This window comes from Saccopteryx leptura, chromosome 4 (genome assembly GCF_036850995.1).
Source record: "Saccopteryx leptura isolate mSacLep1 chromosome 4, mSacLep1_pri_phased_curated, whole genome shotgun sequence".
NCBI lineage: Eukaryota > Metazoa > Chordata > Mammalia > Chiroptera > Emballonuridae > Saccopteryx > Saccopteryx leptura.
This window is the reverse complement of record NC_089506.1, coordinates 212712844-212735245: the sequence shown is the minus strand read 5'-3', so window position 1 is coordinate 212735245 and position 22402 is coordinate 212712844. Positions and strand designations below refer to the sequence as shown.

General features: G+C 48.3%; 2 protein-coding genes across 4 annotated transcripts in view; both read left to right on the top strand.

Annotated features, from left to right (window-relative positions):
• The first annotated feature begins 6811 nt into the window (after positions 1–6811).
• On the top strand, positions 6812–21465 carry FLYWCH2 (FLYWCH family member 2). Of its 3 annotated transcripts, none has more exons than XM_066382813.1 (3): positions 6812–6931; positions 19173–19586; positions 21186–21465. In XM_066382813.1, exons 2-3 carry the CDS (start codon positions 19256–19258, stop codon positions 21278–21280), a joined length of 426 nt encoding a protein of 141 aa, XP_066238910.1. In that variant the 5' UTR covers positions 6812–6931; positions 19173–19255; the 3' UTR covers positions 21281–21465. The 3 variants fall into 3 exon arrangements, with proteins under 3 accessions (XP_066238910.1, XP_066238911.1, XP_066238912.1); XM_066382814.1 differs by lacking the exon at positions 6812–6931 and adding an exon at positions 17702–17804; XM_066382815.1 differs by lacking the exon at positions 6812–6931 and adding an exon at positions 18925–19077.
• FLYWCH1 (FLYWCH-type zinc finger 1) overlaps positions 17740–22402 on the top strand; it is a 35245-nt gene continuing 30582 nt past the window's right edge. The window contains exon 1 of the mRNA XM_066382794.1: positions 17740–17804. The gene's annotated coding sequence lies outside the window, so the exon portion shown is untranslated. The remainder of the gene's footprint in view (positions 17805–22402) is intronic.

The window sequence follows — 22402 nt, the reverse complement described above, 5'->3', positions numbered from 1 at the left end:
TTTTTAAAAACGATGTTACTTATTGAGCTTTGACCGAGTAAAAATTTAATTTTCAAAATATACACACTTAAATTAACTGTCTCTCAATTCTTCCCTTTACACCTAGAAAATAAATTTCTAGAAGGCTAGGGATGAATCCAGAAAAGAGACTGATGTGCATCAGTGGTGTGAAGTAGTAGTACCTCATTGTGGTTTTGTTCTGCATTTCACTCACGATTAACGATGTTGAGCATTTTATGTGCTTATTGGCCGTGGTGTATCTTCTTTGCAGACAGACCTCTTCAGAACCTTAGCACATAAATAATTTGGGTAATTTGTCTTTATTATTATTACTGAATTAACATTGTTTATAAATTCCAGATACAAATTCCTTATCGAATATGATTTGCAAAAATGTTCTCCCATATTATGGATGACCTTTTTTGAAAATTTGACTTTAGAATCAGAGAGAAAGAGAAAGAAAGAGACATTGACTTGTTGTTCCACTTATTTATACATTTATTGGTTGATTCTTGCATGTATGTGCTCTGACCATGATTGAACCTGCAACCTTAGTGTATCGTGTCCATGCTCTAACCAACGGAGCTGCCCAGCCAGGGCTTTGTGGCTTATTTTTAAATTTTCTTGATAGTCTCTTTTAATTCACAAAAGTTTTAAATTTTCTTCAATTTATCAGTTCTTTTCTTTTTTAAATATATATTTTATTTATTAATTTTAGATAGAGAAGAGAGAAAGGGTGAAGGAAGGAGCAGGAAGCAAAAATTTGTAGTAGTTGCTTCTCATTGCTGCCTTGACTGGACAAGGCCGGGGTTTTGAACCAGCAACATCAGTATTCCAGGTTGATACCCTATTCACTGTGCCACCACAGATGAGGCTATCTGTTTCTTCTTTAGTTGCCTATATTTTAGTATCATATCAAAGAAAGTGTTGCCTAATCCAACGTCATGAAGATTTACTCCTATCACCTTTTTTCAAAAAGTTTTATAACTAGCTGTTCCAATTAAGTCTAATGATATTTAGAGTTAATTTTTGTTTATGGTGTAGGGAGGAGGTCCATCTCTGTTCTTTTATTTCTGTATTTGTATTTATTTATTTAATTTTTATTAAGTGAGAGAAGGGAGAAAGAGAGACAGATTCCCACATGCGCCCGACTGGGATCCACCTGGCAAGGCCACCAGAGGGCAATGCTCTGCTCATCTGGGGTGTTGCTCCATTGCGACCAGAACCATTCTAGCGCCTGAGGTGAAGGCTATGGAGCCATCCTCAGTGCCTGGGCCAACTTTGCTCCAATGGAGCCTTGGCTGTGGGAAGAGAAGAGAGAGATGGGGGTTGGGGGGGATGGAGAAGCAGATGGGCACTTCTCCTGTGTGCCCTGGCTGGAAATCAAACCCAACACTTCCACACGCTGGGCCAATGCTCTACCACTGAGCCAACCTGCCGGAACTTGTCATAGGATTATTGTTTCTGGCTCAGGTCCCAGCTTGAGGACCAATGACATGGCTCTGGGCAGGTTACTTTAATGTTGAACATGGACAGGAGTGCCAGAGGGCAGGGTATGTTTTCTCACTCTAGTTAATTTTACTCATTTTAAATTCTAGTTGTTTATGAATCTTTATTTTTTATTTATTTTTTATTTTTTTGTATTTTTCCGAAGCTGGAAACGGAGAGAGACAGTCAGACAGACTCCCACATGCGCCCGACCGGGATCCACCCGGCACGCCCACCAGGGGGCGAATCTTTATTTTCTTAAGTGACATTATGTTGCATAGGAATGGGGATCTTGTTTTCTAAGTAGTGGACTAAAAAGAAAATGTCTCAGTAAACAGGTTATTTTTTAAATGTTAAATATCTTATTGTAAAATTAGTTCACACACTGTACAATTTGGAAAAATAATAGAAAATTTAAAAATTAATTAAAAATTAACGAAAAATGAAACCCCTAATATCCCCCCTTGCTAATATTTTGGTAAATTACTTCTTAGTAAATTTTAGTGCATTTTTTTTTTTTTTTTTGAGAGAGAGAGAAAGAGGCAGGCAGGGACAGACAGAAAGGAAGAGAGATGAGAAGCATCAATTCTTTGTTGCAGCACCTTAGTTGTTCACTGATTGCTTTCTCATATGTGCCTTGATGGGGGTAAGGGTCAGGGGACAAGGGGGGCGGGAGGGGCAGGCTACAGAAGAGTAAGTGACCTCTTGCTCAAGCCAGAGACCTTGGGTGTCAAGCCAGAGACCTTTGGGTTCAACCAGCAGCCATAGGGTCATGTCTATGATCCCACACTCAAGCCACAGACTCTGCACTCAAGCTGGTGAGACCACCCTCAAGCCTGTGACCTCGGGGTTTCTAACCTAGGTTTTCTGCGTCCCAGGCCTATGTCCTATTCACTGCGCCACCACCTGGTCAGGCCTTATATTCTTTTTTACCTCGTGTCCTCTTTTTTTTGTTGCTGTTGTTGGAAAAATGGTTTATTTTAAAGGGCAACATCTCCATCTTGTGGCCTTCCAGAATACTTTGCCTAAGATTTAAACTGAATTTTCCATAAATGCAGGGGTGAATTAAATTGTGCTCTAGCACTTTATAAAGGCCTTTGCATCTGGTCTGTAAGCTGGTGGTCTACTTTTATAAATGGAATAAAACCAGGGAAAACATAATTATGTGAAAGCTTTGCTTGTAGCTATGAAAAAATATATGTACGAAACTGCAGAAATGAAAGCAGTTTGTAATAGATGCTGGGATTATACAGATTTACAATTATTGTTTAATGTATTTTATATAACCTTTTTTCAGTTGAATATTTCAAGAACTTTCAATAATCTCAATATAATCTATGTCTTGCTTTTCTTTGGTTAGAAAACCAAATCCTGAGAACTTAAGCATGGGGTCTCAGCTGTGTGGGAAGCTGTTTATTGTTCAGGAATGTGTTTTCAAACTGGTAGCTCCTGGATGAAGGTGGTTTCTATAAGCATTTTTCACTTTTTTGGATTATGATCAAAGGGGAAGAAAATCCATATAAGCCTGTTCTGGCTCCCCTGGCTGACAGGCAGAGCCTTTGGAGCTGTATGGCATCGGTGCTAAGATCCCGCTGGCATGAGGGCTTCTTACAGAGCAGATAGCCCCTGGTCTCATTGCGGGCCCTGCGTGCTCTCACCCCCTGGGAGCATGTTCAGGCTTTGAACGTGCTAGGAAGTTTGGGATCAAGATGGAGAGATACCACGAGCTATGATTTCTTGGGCATTTACCATGTTCTATGCTGTTGTGTGCTGAATTGTGCCTGCCTCCAAATTTATATGTTGAAGTCCTAACCCTCAGGACCTCAGATTCTGACTGTATTAGAGATCGAGCCTTTATTTTTTTTAATGTTTAGTTTTTGGATTTCAGAGAGAGAAAATGAGAGAGTGGGAGAGACGAGAATATCAATCTGTTCTTGTATATGCCCTGACCAGAGATTAAACTGGCAACATCTGTGCTTTGGGCCAATGCTCTAACCAACTGAGCTACCCTGCCAGGGCAAGATAGGGCCTTTTTATTATTATTATTATTATTATTATTATTATTAATTGAGAGGTGGGAGGCAGCAAGACAGACTCCCACATGTGCTCCTACCTGGATCCGCCCAACAAGCCCTTTACCTGAGCTATTCTATGCCTATCTGGGACTGCTGCTCCATTGCTTGGCAACCGAACTGTTTTAGCACCTGAGAAGAGGCCATGGAGCCATCCTCAGCACCCAGGCCAACTTTACTCAAACCATTTGAGCCATGGCTGTGGGAAGTGGAGAGAGAGAGAGAGAGAGAGAGAGAGAGAGAGAGAAGGTGGAGGGGTGGAGAAGCAGATGGTCGCTTTTCCTGTGTGCTCTAACAGGATTCAAACCCAGGAATTCCACATGCCAGGTTGATGCTCTACTGCTGAGCCAACCAGCCAGGGCCGAGACAGAGTCTTTAAAGAGGTTAATTAAGGGTAAATTGTGTTATATTTGGTAGGCCCTGATCCAGTATGATCAGAGTCCTTACAAGAAGATGCTAGGATACAAGCCCTGGCTAGTTGGTTCAGTGGTAGAATGTCGGCCCAGCATGTGGAGGTCCTGGGTTTTTCAATTCCCGGCCAGGGCACACAGGAGAAGCACTCATCTGCTTCTCCACCCTTGCCCCTCTCCTTTCTCTCAATCTCCCTCTTCCTCTCCCACAGCCATGGCTCCATTGGAGGGAGTTGGCCTGGGCACTGAGAATGGCTCCATGGCCTTTGCCTCAGGTGCTAGAATGGCTCCAGTTGCAATGGAGCAATGCCCCAGATGGGCCAAGCATCGCCCCCTAGTGGGCATGCCAGGTGGATCCTGGTTGGGTACATGTGGGAATCTGCCTCCCTGCTTTTCACTTCAGAAAAATACAAAAAAAAAAAAAAAAAGATACTAGGATAGAGATACACACAGGAAAGACCTGTGAGGACACAGAAAGAAGGAAATAGTGAGAACCACAAAGCCAGCTGAAGAAACAGGTCCAGGGATGCAAGTAGACATCTGTGGGCCTTGCTGCTTCCAGGATCCTAGACAGGGCAGACAAGACGTTTCTTGCTGCAGCTTTGTTTCTGGGTTAACGCTGTAAACTGGGAAGACCTGCCATTTGCCCACCTTCAGTTGCCCCTAAACAAAAAAGGCCACTTGAAACTGATGCCCCAGGACCTTTGTCTTTAGACCAGCCTGGGCCCTGTAAGCTGTCCTTTCTTCTTCTTTAGACCAGAAGCCAGGGAGCCCTCAGTGACCGCGGATTCCCCAGACAATGCCACAACCCCATACCTGCCCACTCAAGGCAGCACCAGCACCAACTCAGGCACAAAGTCGCTGCTCTCTTGGGGCCCTGGCATTTCCTGAGCTCTGGGTGGCCCCAACCTCCTGTCTAGGGTGGGGGCAGGGTCTAGTTGTGAGTGCAGAGTCCCGCCCTCAGGGTCAGGTTTCCTCTGTGGCCTGCAGAGTGTCAGGATGAAGGCACCAGGAAGTCTGAGCTCCTGTCCCCAGTGCTTGTCTCAGATGCTTGGTGCTCAGGAACACCAGTGACTGTTACCCTGGACAGGAGTAACCAGCCATCTCAGCTTTCCAGGTTTACGCTCTATCCACAGTGCCACCACTGGTCAGGCCTGGGAGCAGCTTTAGAGCAACTAGAGCAGGGGTTGAGAACCTATGGCTCACAAGCTAGATGTGGCTTTTTTTTTTTTTTTTTTTTTTTTTTTTTTCATTTTTCTGAAGCTGGAAACAGGGAGAGACAGTCAGACAGACTCCCGCATGCGCCCAACCGGGATCCACCCGGCACGCCCACCATGGGGCGGCGCTCTGCCCACCAGGGGGCGATGCTCTGCCCATCCTGGGCGTCGCCATATTGCGACCAGAGCCACTCTAGCGCCTGGGGCAGAGGCCGAGGAGCCATCCCCAGCGCCCGGGCCATCTTTGCTCCAATGGAGCCTTGGCTGCGGGAGGGGAAGAGAGAGACAGAGAGGAAAGCGCGGCGGAGGGGTGGAGAAGCAAATGGGCGCTTCTCCTGTGTGCCCTGGCCGGGAATCGAACCCGGGTCCTCCGCACGCTAGGCCGACGCTCTACCGCTGAGCCAACCGGCCAGGGCCGATGTGGCTTTTTTGATGGCTGCATCTGGCTCACAGACAAATCTTTAATAAAAAAAAATAACGTTAAAAATATAAAACATTCTCATGTATTATAATCCATTCATTTCCTACCACTCATGTTCATGGTTGCGGGTGGCTGGAGCCAATCACAGCTGTCCTCCAGGACAACACCAAATTTTTATTGGATAATGCTGAACGTACACGTGTCATTGCATGGCTCTCAGGGAATTACATTTTAAGATATATGGCGTTCATGGCTCTCTCAGCCAAAAAGGTTCCCAACCCCTGAACTAGAGGGACGGAGAGAAAAGGGGCATCAGGGGAACGTAGGGGTTCCTAGACAGGAGCAGCGTCTTCACTCTGCAAGCACCAAGGGTGTGCAGCCAGAAGAAACTGGGCTCCGCCCAGCAAAGGGGAACAAATGGAAGGAAGAGTCCAGTGACCTGAGAGAGGGTTGCAGTGAGCCTAGCCCCGGGCGGAGGCGGGGCTGCAGGGAAGGCGGGGTTTCCCAGCCAGGCGCAGGGGCTAGCGCCCAGGACACCTGAGGCGCAAGACGGACGTCAGTTAGGATAATGCTGGCGCTACGACGCCATCCACCAGCCGAGTGTCCAGGAAAGCAGCGACGACGCTCCGCAGCTTCCTACACTGTTATCCCGGTCCCCACCGCACAGGATGGACAGTGAATGATGAATGTCCAGTGGCTGTGCGAAAGGTGACTGCTGTACACAGTGGACGTGTTCGGGACCGAGGGGCGATGGCCGGATGAATGGGATGGACGGTTATCGAATGCTGGACGTATGGGCGACTGACACACCGATGGGTGAGGGAGGGACCAACGCTGGGATGCTGCGCCGTCGAGGATGCTGCACTGAGACAGCCAGCGGCTTCCGTGAGCTGAAGGCGAGACCTGCCCTCTGCTCGCTCAGGAAAGACTCTGGAATGAACGAGGGCTTTAAAGAAAAATGCTCTGCCTTCCTCCGCAGGGATCCGGGGTCACATCTTTGTGGGGCCTGGGGGGGGGGGGTCTCAGTGAAACCCACTCGCTTATTGCTGGGACGCCATCCAGGCTTAGAATCGCCGAGGCCCCGCGCGCGGATTGGTTAGGTTGGTGAGTCCGGCGCCGCTGCGGGAAGACCTGGAAAAGCGGAGTTTGCCCAAGGAATGGGGCCCTTGCGGTACTACTGCGCATGCTTGCACCGTGACCCTAGCTTGAGGTGACGGCCACTACCGAGGCGGGGGCCCCAGGCGCGGAAGCTAAGGGACTAGCAGCAGCTCGGTCGCCTGAGGAGGTCCCCGCTGCGGTCGCCTCCTGGCCAGTGCCTGCCTGGTAAGGACGGGCCCCAGCGGGATGGGTCTCATGGCGAGGACGCACCCCCAGCAGGGGTCTTTCGGGGTTCCTAAGGACTTCGTATCCTGGGGGTCCCCCAGCCTCTACGGAAGAGCGCTCAGGCCGTTTCCTTGTCTTACATCCGCGGTCCCCCTCCTTCCTCCTCCCTCCTCCTTCCTTCAGCCCACCCGACCCCAGGACTGAGCCCCGACAGACACCCTAAATCAGGGAGCCCCACATTGGCCTGCCTTCCCTTGACCACACCCAGTCCTGCTCTCCCTGCACCCATCCTCAGCCCCAGGGTCCCAGGGACCGCAGAGTCGGAGGTGTGAGATACTGGGGCGGGCAAACACAAAGCAGCTTGGTCAGATGCAATGGGAATGTTTGGAGAGGCTCGGAGCTGGGGCCGTTTGGACGAAGCACAGACAGGTCTGATGACAGATTACAATACATAAGGAGGAGTAAAGGTGACTAATGTTCCGAGCCATGGTGATTGGGGAAAGGAGGCGCCATGACATGAGGTTCGCAGGTTGGGGAAGCTCTTCCCTGCGTCCTATAGAGTAGCAGTTCTTGCTTGACCTTTATTGGGGTCACTGCTGCTTTAAAAACCTCCCCGTGAGGATATGTACTTTCACAGCTAAATTGGCTCATTATCCCACCAGCAATCCAGTGACAGCCCTCCGTGAACCACATGGGGCAGAGATTGGGGGGTGGGGTGGCACCTGTCAATATCATTGGGAACTTTTTAAAACAACTGCTTCACCCTATTAAGAATCCTTGGTAAATTCATCACTATTCCCATTACATAGGTGAAACCCGCCCAGAGAGGGTAAGGGATTTGCCCTCATGGCTGAGGCCACAGGTGGTGGTACATGATGATGGTACTTCTCTCCCATACCTATGAAGGTAATTCTGCTAATCTGTCATCAGCCACCAGGCAAGGCTCCCAGCTTTCAGAATCTCACCAATAAGAGTTTGGACCTCTCTGTTTTCTATTTCTTCAGTAACAAATTACCACAAATTTAATGGCTGAAAACAACATAGCTTTGTGACACTCTTACAGTTCTGGAGTTCAGAAGTCTGATATAGCTCTCACAGAGTTAAAATCAAGGTGTGGGCAGGATGGTATTCCTTCCTGGGGCTCTAGGAGAGACAATCAATTTCTTGATCTTTTTCAGCTTCTAGTGGCCTCCAGTATTCCTTGGCTCATGGCCCCCTCCCTCCATCTTTACAGCCACATCGCAATCCTCTGACCTTGCTTCCATCAGTGCATCCTTACCTCTTCTGCCTTTCTCTTCTGCTTTTTAGGATACAGTATTTGTGATTGGACCCACCTGGATAATCCAAGCTAATCTCCTACTTTAGTAACCTTAATTACACCCGAAAACATAATTTCTTTTTGCCATGTAAGATAATCCATTTACAGGTTCCAGGATTGGGACCTAGACATTTGAGGGGGACCACTATTCTCCTTCCCAAAGACCTGGTGATATCTCAGAGGCTCCTGCACTTCTTAACATTGTGTGATCCGGGGCTTACACTGAGCTACCTTTACACTCTGGGTCTCCTTTGTGCAGTTCAATGTCAGGAGAGCTGGTTGGGAGAAGTGACTGATGGGAGGCCACAGCAATATGGAACACCAGATTACACAGTTAGGGGGAGGGTGTAAACCCAGCAAAGTAGGGTAAGTGTTAAGCCTTTTTTTTTGTTTTGTTTTTTGTTTTTTTACAGGGACAGAAAGAGAATCAGAGAGAGGGGTAGATAGGGACAGACAGACAGGAATGGAGAGAGATGAGAAGCATCAATTCTTCGTTGCAGCACCTTTGTTGTTCATTGATTGCTTTCTCATATGTGCCTTGACCGGGGGGCCTTCAGCAGGCCGAGTAACCCCTTGCTAGAGCCACGACCTTGGGTCCAAGCTGGTGAGCTTTTTGCTCAAGCCAGATGAGCCCACGCTCAAGCTGGCGACCTCAGGGTCTCAAACCTGGGTCCTTCCGCATCTCAGTCTGATGCTCTATCCACTGCGCCACCACCTGGTCAGGCAGTGTTAAGCTTTTTGATGTTTTAAATTCATTTCTGCTTCACTTTTTAAAATGGTGTTACTTATTGAGCTTTGACTGAGTAAAAATTTAATTTTCAAAATATACACTTAAAGTAGTTGCTTCTCAACTCTTCCCTTTACACCTAGAAAATAAATTTCTAGATGCTTGTGATGAATCCGTAAAAGAGACTAACGTGCGCATCCTTAGTGGTGTGAAGTAGTACCTCACTGTGGTTTTGTTCTGCATTTCACTCACGATGAATGATGTTGAGCATCTTGTGTGCTTATTAGCCATTGTAGATAGGTCTCTTCAAAGCCTTTGCACATTATTAATTTGGGTTATTTGTCTTTTTTATTACTGAGTTAGAGTTGTTTATAAATTCCAGATACAAACCCCTTATCAAATATATGATTTGCAAAAATGTTCTCCTATTCTATGGGTTATCTTTTTTTTTCAATTGCTTTTAGAGACGAAGAAGAAGGGAGAAAAGGAGACAGAGATAGAGAGAAAGAGTGAAACTTATTTGTTGTTCTACTTATTTAGGCATTTATTGTTTGATTCTTTTTGTGCCCTTACAGGGGATCAAACCCGTAACCTGATTTATCAGGTCGATGCTCTAACCAACTGAGCTACCCAGCCAGAGCTCTGTGGGTTATCTTTTCACTTTCTGGATGGTATCTTTTTTTTTTTTTCTTTAAAACCAGGAGCTGGTTCTTTATTTATTTATTTATTCATTTTAGAGAGGAGAGGGAGAGAAAGAGAGATAGAGAGAGAGAGGAGAGACAGAGAGAGAGAAGGGGGGAGGAGCTGGAAGCATCAACTCCCATATGTGCCTTGATCAGGCAAGCCCAGGGTTTCGAACCGGCAACCTCAGCATTTCCAGGTCGAAGCTTTATCCACTGCACCACCACAGGTCAGGCTGGATGGTATCTTTTGATTTACAAAAGTTTAAATTTTTTTCCAATTTATCTGTTTCTTTTTTGGTTGCTTATATTTTGAAGAAAGCTTTGCCTAATCCAAGGTCATGAAGGTTTACTGCTACCTTTCTTTTTTTTTTTTTTTTTGTGACAGAGACAGAAAGAGGGACAGATAGGGACAGACAGACAGGAAGGGAGAGAGATGAGAAGCATCAATTCTTCGTTGCGGCACCTTAGTTGTTCATTGATTGCTTTCTCATATGTACCTTGACGGGGGGGGGGGGCTATTGACTGGGTGGCTGAAGCAGACCGAGTGACCCCTTGCTCAAGCCAGTGACCTTGGGCTCAAGCCAGTTAGCCTTGCTCAAACCAGATGAGCCTGTGCTCAGGGTTTTGAACCTGGGTCCTCTGCATCCCAGTCCAATGCCATATCCACTGCACCACCACCTAGTCAGACTGCTACCTTTTTTAAAAAAGAGTTTTATAGCACTGGCTGGTTGGCTGAGCAGTAGAGCATCTGCCTGGCATGTGGAATTCCTGGGTTCAATTCCCAGCCAGGGCACACAGCAGAAGCAATTATCTGCTTCTCCACCCTCCCCTCCTCTTCCCCATCCCTCCTGCAGCCATGGATTGAATGGTTCCAGCAATTTGGTCCCGGGTGCTGAGGATGGCTCCATGGCCTCACCTCAGGTGCTGAAATAGCTCAGTTGCAGAGCAACATAGCAGTGGCCCCAGATGGACAGAGCACCCCACTGTAGGGGCCTTGCTGGGTAGATCCCAGGCAGGGCACATGTGGGAGTCTGTTACTGCCTCCTTGCCTCCTGCCTCTCACTTAATAAAAAAATAAAAATAAATAATAGTTATACAACTAGCTCTTACAGTTAAGTCTATGATATTTGGAGTTAATTTTTGTGTATGATGTGAGGAGCAGGTTCATCTTTGTTCCTTTGTATTTGATATCTAGTTGTCTCAGCATTCAACATTTGTTGAAAAGTCTATTCTTTTCCCCCCAGCAAGGGTCAGACTTAATGTTCACCTCCTGAAGGGGGAAGTCATTACTTTATGGAATTCTTCATAAGGATGACTTGTCCCTTCTCCCCCATTTATTTATTTATTTACTTATTCCAGAGACAGAGTGAGAGTCAGAGAGAGGGATAGATAGGGATAGACAGACAGGAACACAGAGAGATGAGAAGCATCAATCATCAGTTTTTCATTGAGGCACTTTAGTTTTTCATTGATTGCTTTCTCATATGTGCCTTGACCATGGGGCTACAGCAGGCCAAGTAACCCCTTGCTCAAGGCAGCAACCTTGGGTCCAAGCTGGTGAGCTTTGCTCAAACCAGATGAGCCCGTGCTCAAGCTGGCGACCTTGGGGTCTTGAACCTGGGTCCTCCGCATTCTAGTCCGATGCTCTATCCACTGCGCCATTGCCCAGTCAGGCCTTCCCCCATTTATTTACTTATTCAATTATTGTGTGATTGCAGACTTATAAGTATGTGTTTTATTCTTTGGGTTATATCCTGGGGACTTACTCTCAAGTCCTGGATGCTGTTTCCACTGGAACTGGCGTTTCTCACTTGAAGCCTCAGCTGCTCAGGGCGAAGGAAGGAACGTTGGCTCTGGACCAGCCTGGCCTGGGCTCAAGTTTTGGCTCCTGCTAGCTCTGCTGTCCGGGACCACTTGCTTAATTTTCCAAACCTCAGTCTTCCCAGGGGCAGAGCTGGGTTGATGGTGACACCTGGAAGGAAGGTTGTTGGGGTATATAGTTCTGGAGGTATGGGCTGATGTCATAGGATTATTGTTCCTGACTCAGGTCCCAGCTTGAGGACCAATGACATAGCTCTAGGCAGGTTACTTTATTTTTATTTATTTTTTTTTTAAAGATTTTTTTTTTAGTTATTCATTTTACAGAGGAAAGAGATAGAGATAGAGAGAGAGAGAGAGAGAGAGAGAGAGAGAAATGGGGGAGGAACAAGAAGCATCAATTTTCGTATGTGCCTTGCCAGGCAAACCCGGGGTTTTGAACTGGTGACCTCAACGTTCCAGGTTGACGCTTTATTCACTGCGCCACCACAGGTCAGGCTGGGCAGGTTACTTTAATGTTGATCATGGACAGGAGTTCCAGAGGGGCAGAAAGTGTTCTCACTCTCTCTCTCTCTAGTTAATTTTACTTCATTTAAAATTTTAGTTGATTATATTAATCTTTATTTTCTTATGTGACATTATGTTGCATAAGAATGGGGAACATGTTTTCTTATTATTAATTATTATTTTATGTGAGAGGAGGGGAGATAGAGAGACAGACTCCTGCATGTGCCCGGACCAGGATTCACCTGGCACCTGTCTGGGGCTGATGCTGGAATCAATAAGCTATCCTCAGCACCCGGGTGTGTGTGTGTATGCTGATGCTCAAATCAGTCAAACCACTGACTGCGAGAGGGTTAAAGGGAGAGCTGGGGGAGGAAGAGGGGAAGAGAAGCAGGCAGTCAGTTCTCATGTGTGTCCTGACCAGGGATCAAACCCAGGACGTCAGCGTGCCAGGCCACTCTATCCACTGAACCAACTGGCCAGAGCTGGGACCTTGGTTTTTAAGTAGTGGACTAAAAAGAAAATTACCGTCTCAGTAAACATGTCATTTTTATTTATTTATTTATTTTTATTTTTTGTATTTTTCTGAAGTTGGAAACGGGGAGGCAGTCAGACAGACTCCCGCATGCGCCCGACCGGGATCCACCCGGCATGCCCACCAGGGGGTGATGCTCTGCCCATCTGGGGCGTTGCTTTGTTACAACCAGAGCCATTCTAGCGCCTGAGGCAGAGGCCATAGAGCCATCCCCAGCGCCCAGGCAAACTTTGCTCCATTGGAGCCTTGGCTGCGGGAGGGGAAGAGAGAGACAGAGAGGAAGGAGAGGGGGAGGGGTGGAGAAGCAGATGGGCGCTTCTCCTGTGTGCCCTGGCCGGGAATTGAACCCGGGACTCCTGCACACCAGGCTGACGCTCTACCACCGAGCCAACCGGCCAGGGCCAACATGCCTTTTTTTTTTTTTTTTTTTCTCCCAGAGGCAGAGATAGACAGGGACAGACAGACAGGAACGGAGAGAGATGAGAAGCATCAATCATCAGTTTCTCGTTGCGCGTTGCGACTTCTTAGTTATTCATTGATTGCTTTGTCACATGTGCCTTGACCGTGGGCCTTCAGCAGACCGAGTAACCCCCTGCTGGAGCCAGCGACCTTGGGTCCAAGCTGGTGAGCTCTTTGCTCAAGCCAGATGAGCCCGCGCTCAAGCTGGCGACCTCGGGGTCTCGAACCTGGGTCCTTCCGCATCCCAGTCTGACGCTCTATCCACTGCGCCACCACCTGGTCAGGCAACATGTCATTTTTTAAATGTTACTTTTTTTTTGTTACATATTTTATTATTGTAAAATTAGTTCATGTACAGTACAGTTTGAAAAGAAATAATAGGAAATTAGCAAAAAATAATAGAAAATTAGCAAAAAAATGGGCCTGACCTGTGGTGGCACGGTGGATAAAGAGTCAGGCTGGAACGCTGAGGTCACTTGTTGGAAACCCCGGGTTGGCCTGGTCAAGGCACATAATGGGAGTTGACACTTATTGCCCCTCCCCCTTTCTCTCTCTCTTCTCTCCAAACTGAATAAAGTCTTTTAAAAATATATAAAATTAAAAAGAAAATTAGCAAAAAATGAAATCCCTGATTTCCCCCTCTGCTAATATTTTGATAAATTACTTCTTAGTAGGCTTTAGTGTATTTTTATATAATTCTTTGAGAACAAACTAGAAAGCACCTGCTTCTGAAGTTAAGTACAGGTCAAATAAAATTAGTAAATGCATGACAAATATGCCTGGAATGGAGAATAAAGAAAAGGAAAGAGAAGGGGTTGAGAAAGACACAGGAGAGGGACCAAAGTTCTTGGTCCTTTTTTGGGAAAATGCATAGTTTAGCCTAGAAAAGATCAGCTAAAGGTGTTCATTGGACTTGACAGTGTATGGGCTGCGGAAGAGAGCATTCGTTGGACTTTCCAACAATGCTTTTGTGTAAACCAAATATAAACACTTTAAAGCTTTCTTATATCCCTTTTTACCTCTCTCTCTCTCTCTCTCTCTCTTTTGGAAAAATGGTTTATTTTAAGGAGCAACGTCTTCATCTTGTGGCCTTCCAGAATACATTGCCTAAGTTTTGTTTTGTTTTTTCATTTTAGAGAGGAGAGGGAGAGAGAGGAGAGACAGAGAGAGAAGGGGGGGAGGAGCTGGAAGCATCAACTCCCATATGTGCCTTGACCAGGCAAGCCCAGGGTTTCGAACCGGCGACCTCAGCATTTCCAGGTCGACGCTTTATCCACTGCGCCACCACAGGTCAGGCCATTGCCTAAGTTTTAAATTGAATTTTCCACAAATACAGGGGTGAATTAAGTTGTGCTCTGGCTCTTTATAAAGGCCTTTGCATCTGGTCCGTAAGCTGGTGATGTCTACTTTTATAAGTGGAAAAAAACGGGAAACACAATTATTTGAAAGTTTTGCTTGTAATCAGTGGTGGGATTCAAATAATTTAACAACCGGTTCTCTGTCCTAATGACCATTTTAAGTACTATAAAAAAGATACACCGAAAGGTAGTTTATTATTTCATATATTTAATACTTAAATAAGAACAAAAGAGGTTCACAGAACTAGATTACGTTATAAGAAAGAGTTTTAAAATATTAATTAAAAATATTAAATAATACCTGACAAAAGATAATAAAACTGTTAAGATATTTCTGTATTGCATCTTGTTTTTTGTTTGTTTGTTTTTGTTTTGTTTTGTTTTTGTATTTTTCTGAAGTGAGATGTGGGGAGGCAGAGAGACAGACTCCCACATGCGCCCGACTGGGATCTACCCGGCATGCCCACCAGGAGGTGATGCTCTGCCCATCTGGGGCGTTGTTTCATTGCAGCTGGAGCCATTCTAGCACCTGAGGCAGAGGCCAATGGGGCCATCCTCAGCGCCTGGGCCAACTTTGCTCCAATGGAGCCTTGGCTGGGGGAGGGGAAGAGAGAGATAGAGAGAAAAGAGAGGGGGGAGGGGAAAGAAACAGATGGGTGCTTTTCCTGTGTGCCCTGGCTGGGAATTGAACCCAGAACATCCAAAGCCAGGCTAATGCTCTACTGCTGAGTTTATCAGCCAAGGCTGTTTTTGATTTTTTTTTTTTTTTTTTTTTTAATTTTAGTAAGAGGAGGGGAAGCCGAGACAGACTCCCGCATGTACCTACACAGGGATCTACCCAGCAAGCCCACTAGAGGGTGGTGTTCTGCCCATCTGGGGCATAGCTCTGTTGCTCAGCAACCGAGATCTTCTTAGCACCTGAAGTGGAGGCCATGGAGCTGTCCTCAGTGCCAGAGGCCCACTTGCTCCAATTGTTCCTTAGCTGCAGGAGGGGAGGAGAAGAGAGAGAGAGAGAAGCAATAGGAGGAGGGATGGAAAAGCAGATGAGCCCTTTTCCTGTGTGCCCTAACCCGGAATTGATCCCAGAACATCCACATATCAGGCCAATGCTCTACCACTGAGCCAACTGGTCAGGGCCTCATATTGCTTCTTGACTGGCATCCTCACTTGCAGTTTTTTCACCTATGGATGGAATGAACATCACTACGGACACTTAGAATACGCTGTTGCACAGATGAATGTTAAAAAAGAGTAAGGAATGTAAATTTGTGATTTCCACATTGGGCAGCTGCTCAGGTGCCCACCTTAGAGAGAACCCTAATTATAAGTGCCATTTTGGTGGCCTGACCTGTGGTGGCACAGTGGATAAAGCATCAACCTGGAATGCGGAGGTCGCCAGTTCGAAACCCTAGCTTGGCATATATGGGAGTTGATGCTTCCTGCTCCTCCTCTCTTCTCTTTCTCTCTCTCTCTCTCTCTCTCTCTCTCTCTCTTCTCTTTAAAATGAATAAAGTCTTTAAAAAAAAAATAAGTGCCATTTTAACAACTGGTTCGCCGAACTCAAAAAAAAAAAAAAATAGGTATCGGTTCTGCCGAACTGGTATGAACTGGCTGAATCCCACCACTGCTTGTAACCATGAAAAAAATATATGTATGAAACTGCATAAATGAAAGCAGTTTGTGATAGATGCTGGGATTATGTGGATTTACAATTATTGTTTAATGTATTTTATATAACCTTTTTTCAGTTGAATATTTCAAAAACTTTCAATAATCTCAATATAATCTATGTCTTGCTTTTCCTTGGTTAGAAAACCAAATCCCGAGAATTTAAGCGTGGGGTCTCAGCCGTGTGGGAAGCTGTTTATTGTGCAGGAATGTGTTTTCAAACTGGTAGCTCCTGGATGAAGGTGGTTTCTATAAGCATTTTTCACTTTTTTGGATTATGATCAAAGGGGAAGAAAATCCGTATAAGCCTGTTCTGGCTCCCCTGGCTGACAGGCAGAGCCTTTGGAGCTGTATGGCATCGGTGCTAAGATCCCGCTGGCATGAGGGCTTCGTACAGAGCAGATAGCCCCTGGTCTCATGTGCGGGCCCTGCGTGCTCTCACCCCCTGGGAGCATGTTCATGCTTTGAATGTACTAGGAAGTTTGGGATCAAGATGGAGAGATACCACGAGCTATGATTTCTTGGGCATTTACCATGTTCTATGCTGTTGTGTGCTGAATTGTGCCTGCTTCCAAATTTATATGTTGCAGTCCTAACCCTCAGGACCTCAGATTCTGACTGTATTGGAGACAGAGCATTTAAAGAGGTAATTAAGGCCTGACCAGGCGGTGGCACAGTGGATAGAGTGTCGGACTGGGATGCCGAGGATCCAGGTTCGAGACCCCGAGGTTGCCAGCTTGAGTGCTGGCTCATCTGGTTTGAGCAAAAGCTCACCGGCTGAGACCCAAGGTCGCTGGCTCGAGCATGGGGTTACTTGGTCTGCTGAAGGCCTGCAGTCAAGGCACATATGAGAAAGCAATCAATGAACAACTAAGGTGTCGCAATGCGCAACGAAAAGCTAATGATTGATGCTTCTCATTTCTTCGTTCCTGTCTGTCTGTCCCTGTATATCCCTCTCTCTGACTCTCTCTCTGTCTCTGTAAAAAAAAAAAAAAAAAAAGAGGTAATTAAGAGTAAATCGTGTTATATTGGGTAGGCCCTGACCCAGTATGGTCAGAATCCTCACAAGAAGATACCAGGACAGAGATTCACACAGGGAAGACCTGTGAGGACACAGGAAGAAGGAAACAGTGAGAACCACAAAGCCAGCTGAAGAAACAGGTCCAGGGATGCAAGTAAACATCTGTGGGCCTTGCTGCTTCCTGGGTCATGGACAGGGCAGACAAGATGTCTCCCCAGGCTGCAGCCTTGTTTCTGGGTTAACACTGTAAACTGGGAAGATCTGCCATTTGTCTACCACCCAGATGACCCTAAACAAAAAAGACCACTCGAAGCTCATGCCTCAGGGCCTTGCTATTCGGACCAGTTCGCCCCAGTGTCTGTCCTTGCTGCTCCTTTTTTTTTATTTTGAGAAAGGCAGGGAGAGAGAAAGACAAATCGAACCAGCAATTTCCATGTTCTGGGATGACGCTCCAACCAACCAAGCTATTCAGCCAGGGCTTAATTTTTATTAATTGTTAGAGAGACAGAGAGGAATGGAGGGAGAGGGTAGGGGGAAGGGAAGCATTTGTTGTTCCACTTAGTTGAGCATTTTTTGGTTCCTTCTGGTGTGTGCTCTGAGGATCGAACTCACAACCTTGTTGTTTTGGGATGACACTCTTAAATGACTGAGCTAACCAGACAGTCTTTCTGCTTCTTTAGATCAGAAGCCAGGGAGCCCTCAGTGACCACAGATTCTCCAGACAACTCCACAGCCTCGTCCCCTCCCAGCTGAGGCAGCGCCAGCACCAGCTCAGGCACAAGGTCGCTGCTCTCATGGGGTCCTGGTACCTCCTGAGCTCTGGGTGGCCCCAACCTCCGGTCTATGGTGGGGGCAGGGTCTAGTTGGAGTGCACAGAGTCCCGCCCTCAGGGTCTGGTTTCCTCTGTGGCCTGCAGAGTGTCAGGGTGAAAGGTCACCAGGAAGTCTGAGCTCCTGTCCCCAGTGCTTGTCTCAGATGCTTGGTGCTCAGGAACACCAGTGACTGTTACCTGGACAGGGTATACCAGGTGCCGTTTGGGGGTGAGCTCCAGATCTCTCTCACCTAGACTCCCAGCTCTGCCGCTGTGGGAGTGTGGTTGCCCTGGTGTGCCTCAGTGTGCTCATCTGGAAGCTGGGTCAGTAAGAATGATGACCTTTCATGACTTGGGCTGGGAGTTAAATGGAAAAACCCATGAAACACTTTGCCCTGTGCTGAGCACCCACAGTCCTTGATTTGTAGTAACTCAGTTATCAGTGTCTTAATGCTCCATCAACTCCCCAAGAGCTCTGTTTGGGGGCACATTTTACATGGAGGGAAAGTGAGGGCTGAATGAGAGAGGTGACTTACTGCTTCCAAGACAGGACTGAGAGAGACAGAGAGAGGTGCAGATAGGGACAGACAGACAGGAAGGGAGAGAGATGAGAAACATCAGTTCTTCGTTGCAGCACCTTAGTTGTTCATTGATTGCTTTCTCATATGTGTCTTGACCCAGGGGCTACAGCAGACCAAGTGACCTCTTGCTCAAGCCAGCAACCTTGGGCTCTAGCCAACAACCTTGGGCTTCAAGCCAGCAACCTTTGGGTTCAATCCAGCGATCGTGGGATCATGTCTGATCCTTCACTCAAGCCGGTGACCCCATGCTCAAGCTGGTGAGCCTGCACTCAAGCCGGGAGCCCTCACTCAAGCCAGTGACCTCAGGGTTTTGAACCTGGGTCCTCTGCATCCCAGGCCAACACTCTGTCCACTGTGCCACCACCTGGTCAGGCCTACCTAGGCTTATATTAATCTTTATTTTCTTATGTGATATTATGTTGCATACGAATGGGGACCTTGTTTTCTTTCTTATATATATACTTATTATTATTATTATTATTTATGTGAGAGGAGAGGTTATGGAGAGAAAGACTCCCACATGCGCCCTGAATGGGATCCATCAGGCAACTCCCTTCTGGGGCTGATGCTGGAATCAACCGAGCTATCCTCAGCACCTGAGGCTGACACTCGGACCATCCGAGCTATCCTCAGCACCTGGGCTGATGCTCCAGCTTTATTCAGGTCCTTGCTCATTCTGATGCCTCATCTACTCAACCTGCACCTCAGATCTGTTCTGAGTTCAGGCTTTCCTGATGGGGGTTTGCTTCCTTTCATAGGATAGAACCCTTGGACTGCCAGGTTCTTTGCCAGGGAAGAGGAGGAGAAATCCATCTACTGTGGTCTGGCTTTCTGTGCCAGAATGCCCCTGCCTGAGGCCAGTGAACAGGAGGGTGAGAGTGTGAAGGCTGGCCAGGAGCCGTCCCCTGAGTCCCCTGAGCCAGGCACAGATGTCATCCTAGCAGCCCCCAGCAAGCCAAAGAAGTTCTCCAAACTGGTCCTGCTGACAGCCTCCAAAGACAGTGCCAAAGTGGCCGCAGCCAAGCGCAGAGGAGTGCACTGCATCATGTCTCTGGGTGTGCCCGGTCCCACCACCCTGGCCAAGGCCCTCCTCAAGATCCACCCTGAGGCCCAGCGTGCCATTGAGGCACCCCCCCAGGAGCCTGAACAGAAACGCAGGAAGCTGGACACAGGTGAGGCCCTGGGCCCTGCAAGCAAAGTTGTGAGCAAGTCTTCCTGGGGCTGGAAGTCCCCTGATACCTGGGCAGCCAAGGGGACACAGGCTAGGCTGGGTCTGGAAAGAGTGCGCCTGTGCTGTGAACGTGTCTGGTTGTATTCTCTCTCTCCACCTTACACCTCAGTGTAAATCTCTGCGTGTTTGTAGCCTCCACACGTGTGTATCCATTCTGTGTCTACATCTGGATTTGCCTGGGAAGGGGTGTCTATGTGTGTGTCCTTGTATGTCCTCGTCCCTGGGCCTATTTCTGTCCATGTCAGCTCTTATGTGTTTGGGGGTCTGTGTGTGCATGTGTCTGTGCCAGAATCTGTTTGAGGCCCCAAGTAGACCCCCCCATCCCCACCTCCACTAGGCTCGGTGCAGGTGAGAGGAACTTGGAATCCTGAGGGATGCCCAGGGGAGGGAAGGCCTAGTGTCTGGGAAGGAGATGAGCTGGAGGGTTTTCCCCAGCGGGAGGTGGGGTCTGTCGTGCCCTAAGAAGATAGAACAAATAAAAGGCACAGCAGTTGGCCCTGTTTGCTGCCTCTGGACAGGCGCCCCCTGGAGTCAGTCAGTCAGTGCACTCGGCCTGCAGTCAGCCCCAGGGAAGGGAAAGCAAAGCCTCTTGGTTTTCCTCAGGTAGCTGGACAGTGCAGGGGCCCCCTCCCAATCGATGAAAGTTTAATGGTGAGTAATCTGAAGTCATGGGGCGGCCCTACTGCTTCCCCAAGGCTGAGACTTCAGGGCCTCTGAGATTGGGGCATTCCTAGCTACAGGCCTGGAGCTCACGGGGGACCTGAGTTACCCCTTGCTCTCTGTCCCCCTCTCCCCAGAGCCTGGAGACCCCTCTGCAGCATGCCCAACTCACCCTTGTGAGCACCTCTACCAGCCAGCTCTGGTTCAGGTGCCTCCACGTGTCTAACTGCTAACTCCTGCCAGCGCAGGGGGTAGAGGGTGCTGTCCCATGACCTGTTGGGAAGCAGAGCTGAGAGGCCGAGTTAGCACCGTGAGACCAGCAGCTGATCACTGCAGAGGGTGAAGGGGGGACATCAAGCTCAGAGCCTGTTCTTCCCACTCAACTCAGTGGGTTGGATCATCTCTGAGGTCTTTTCCGCTCTGAGACCTCTGCTTAGGCATCTGCCCAGGTGGTTGTGAGAATTAGGACCAAGCCACCCTTCCTCAGAGGGAGAGAGAGAGCAGAGCAAGGACTGCCTCTCAGCCCTACAGACTCCCTAAGGCAGGCACTCCGGCAGTCAACCCCCTCCCCACCCCTGTCTTTCCCGCTATACCTGATCTACAACTTCCCGACCTCTTGCTCCGTCCCAAGCCTGGCAGTGGAAATAGCAGCAGCTTCCAGCTTCCCAAGTGCTCAGCCCAAATATAGCCCCGAGTTTCCTGAAAATGACTTCAGCAGCCTCTGTGGCCTTTGGGGGCATCTCCCTGGAGTTGGCAATGACTTCTCTGAGTTGGTCAGTGGTGCCCCAGAACACCCCCTGGTGAGCTGAGTGCTCCGGGCCCAGTCCCTGCTCTTCCCTTCTCCTCTGACACCAGCCTGACCCACCCCCTTCTCTTCCAGAAGAAAAAGAAGATGAAAAGTTGGCGGGAAGACCTGCCCCCAGTGCCGCAGAAGGCGGGAAGGAATCCTCTGTGGGGCCCAGCAAGGCCCCGTAACCCTGACAACTGCAGACACAATGTCCTTGATGGGTCAGTGAACTTGGCTGTGACTACTTCTACCTGGGGCCCAGTCCCCAGCTGATTTTCACTTTCAACGTTGTGTAATGGTTTTCAGCTCAAGTGTAAGTTACTTTTGTAAGCAGAAAAATAAATCGTAACAGAAAAAAATAAGCTATATGCTAGATCTCATCAGGAACAGGTTGTAAAAATTCCAGGATTCTGGGTCCTTTGAGGTCCATCTCCAACCCCCCAACATACCTGGAGCCCTCACCATGCCAGCCCTCACCGAGCCCTTCCTCGGGGCTGCCTGGCCTGGGCTATCTCTCAGACCTGGGAAAGGGGGCTCTTGGGGGCCTCCACACCCTAGGACCTCACACCCCTAGAGGCCCTCAGCCTGGAAAAGTAGCCCCTGGCCCAGAGGCTAGGTGGGTCTCTGAGGCTCGCTTTCCTGCTGCCTTGGTCTGAAAGGTGGCAGTGGACCTCCAGCCCTGACCTCCTAGGAAGCTGATTCAACTCCTCCCTGACTCTCTCTCCAGAGCCCATCCCGTGCTGGAGCCTCAGCCCGCTCCTGCTGGACCCCCTCGAGGCTCAGGTCATCCAGGCAGCCACTAGGGCCTGAGAGCCCCCTGCAGAGAGGCCCTGCCACCATGGCAGACCAGTTGTGCTGAGGAGGGGATGGGGCTGCAGTCTGGAAGTGGGGACCCTGACAGAAGTGTGTGATGCTCCTGTGATGTTTCTTCCAGGTGGTTTGGGGTCTGAGGTAGATGACCAGGAACCTGAGCCCCTTCCCAGACCCTGGGTTCTTCCCCGTTTGAAGGAGGAGGTGAAGAAACACACCATTCCCCTCCCTTTATGGGAAGTCAGCATCCCATAAAGGTCCCCACTGGAAAGGTTTCAGCCTCGGTTGCTTCTCCACATATAGTCTTCGTTCTTTGAAAACTGCCCCTGGGCACAAGGAAATGGCTTTTTTTTTTTTTTTTCATTTTTCTGAAGCTGGAAACAGGGAGAGACAGTCAGACAGACTCCCGCATGCGCCCGACCGGGATCCACCCGGCACGCCCACCATGGGGCGGCGCTCTGCCCACCAGGGGGCGATGCTCTGCCCATCCTGGGCGTCGA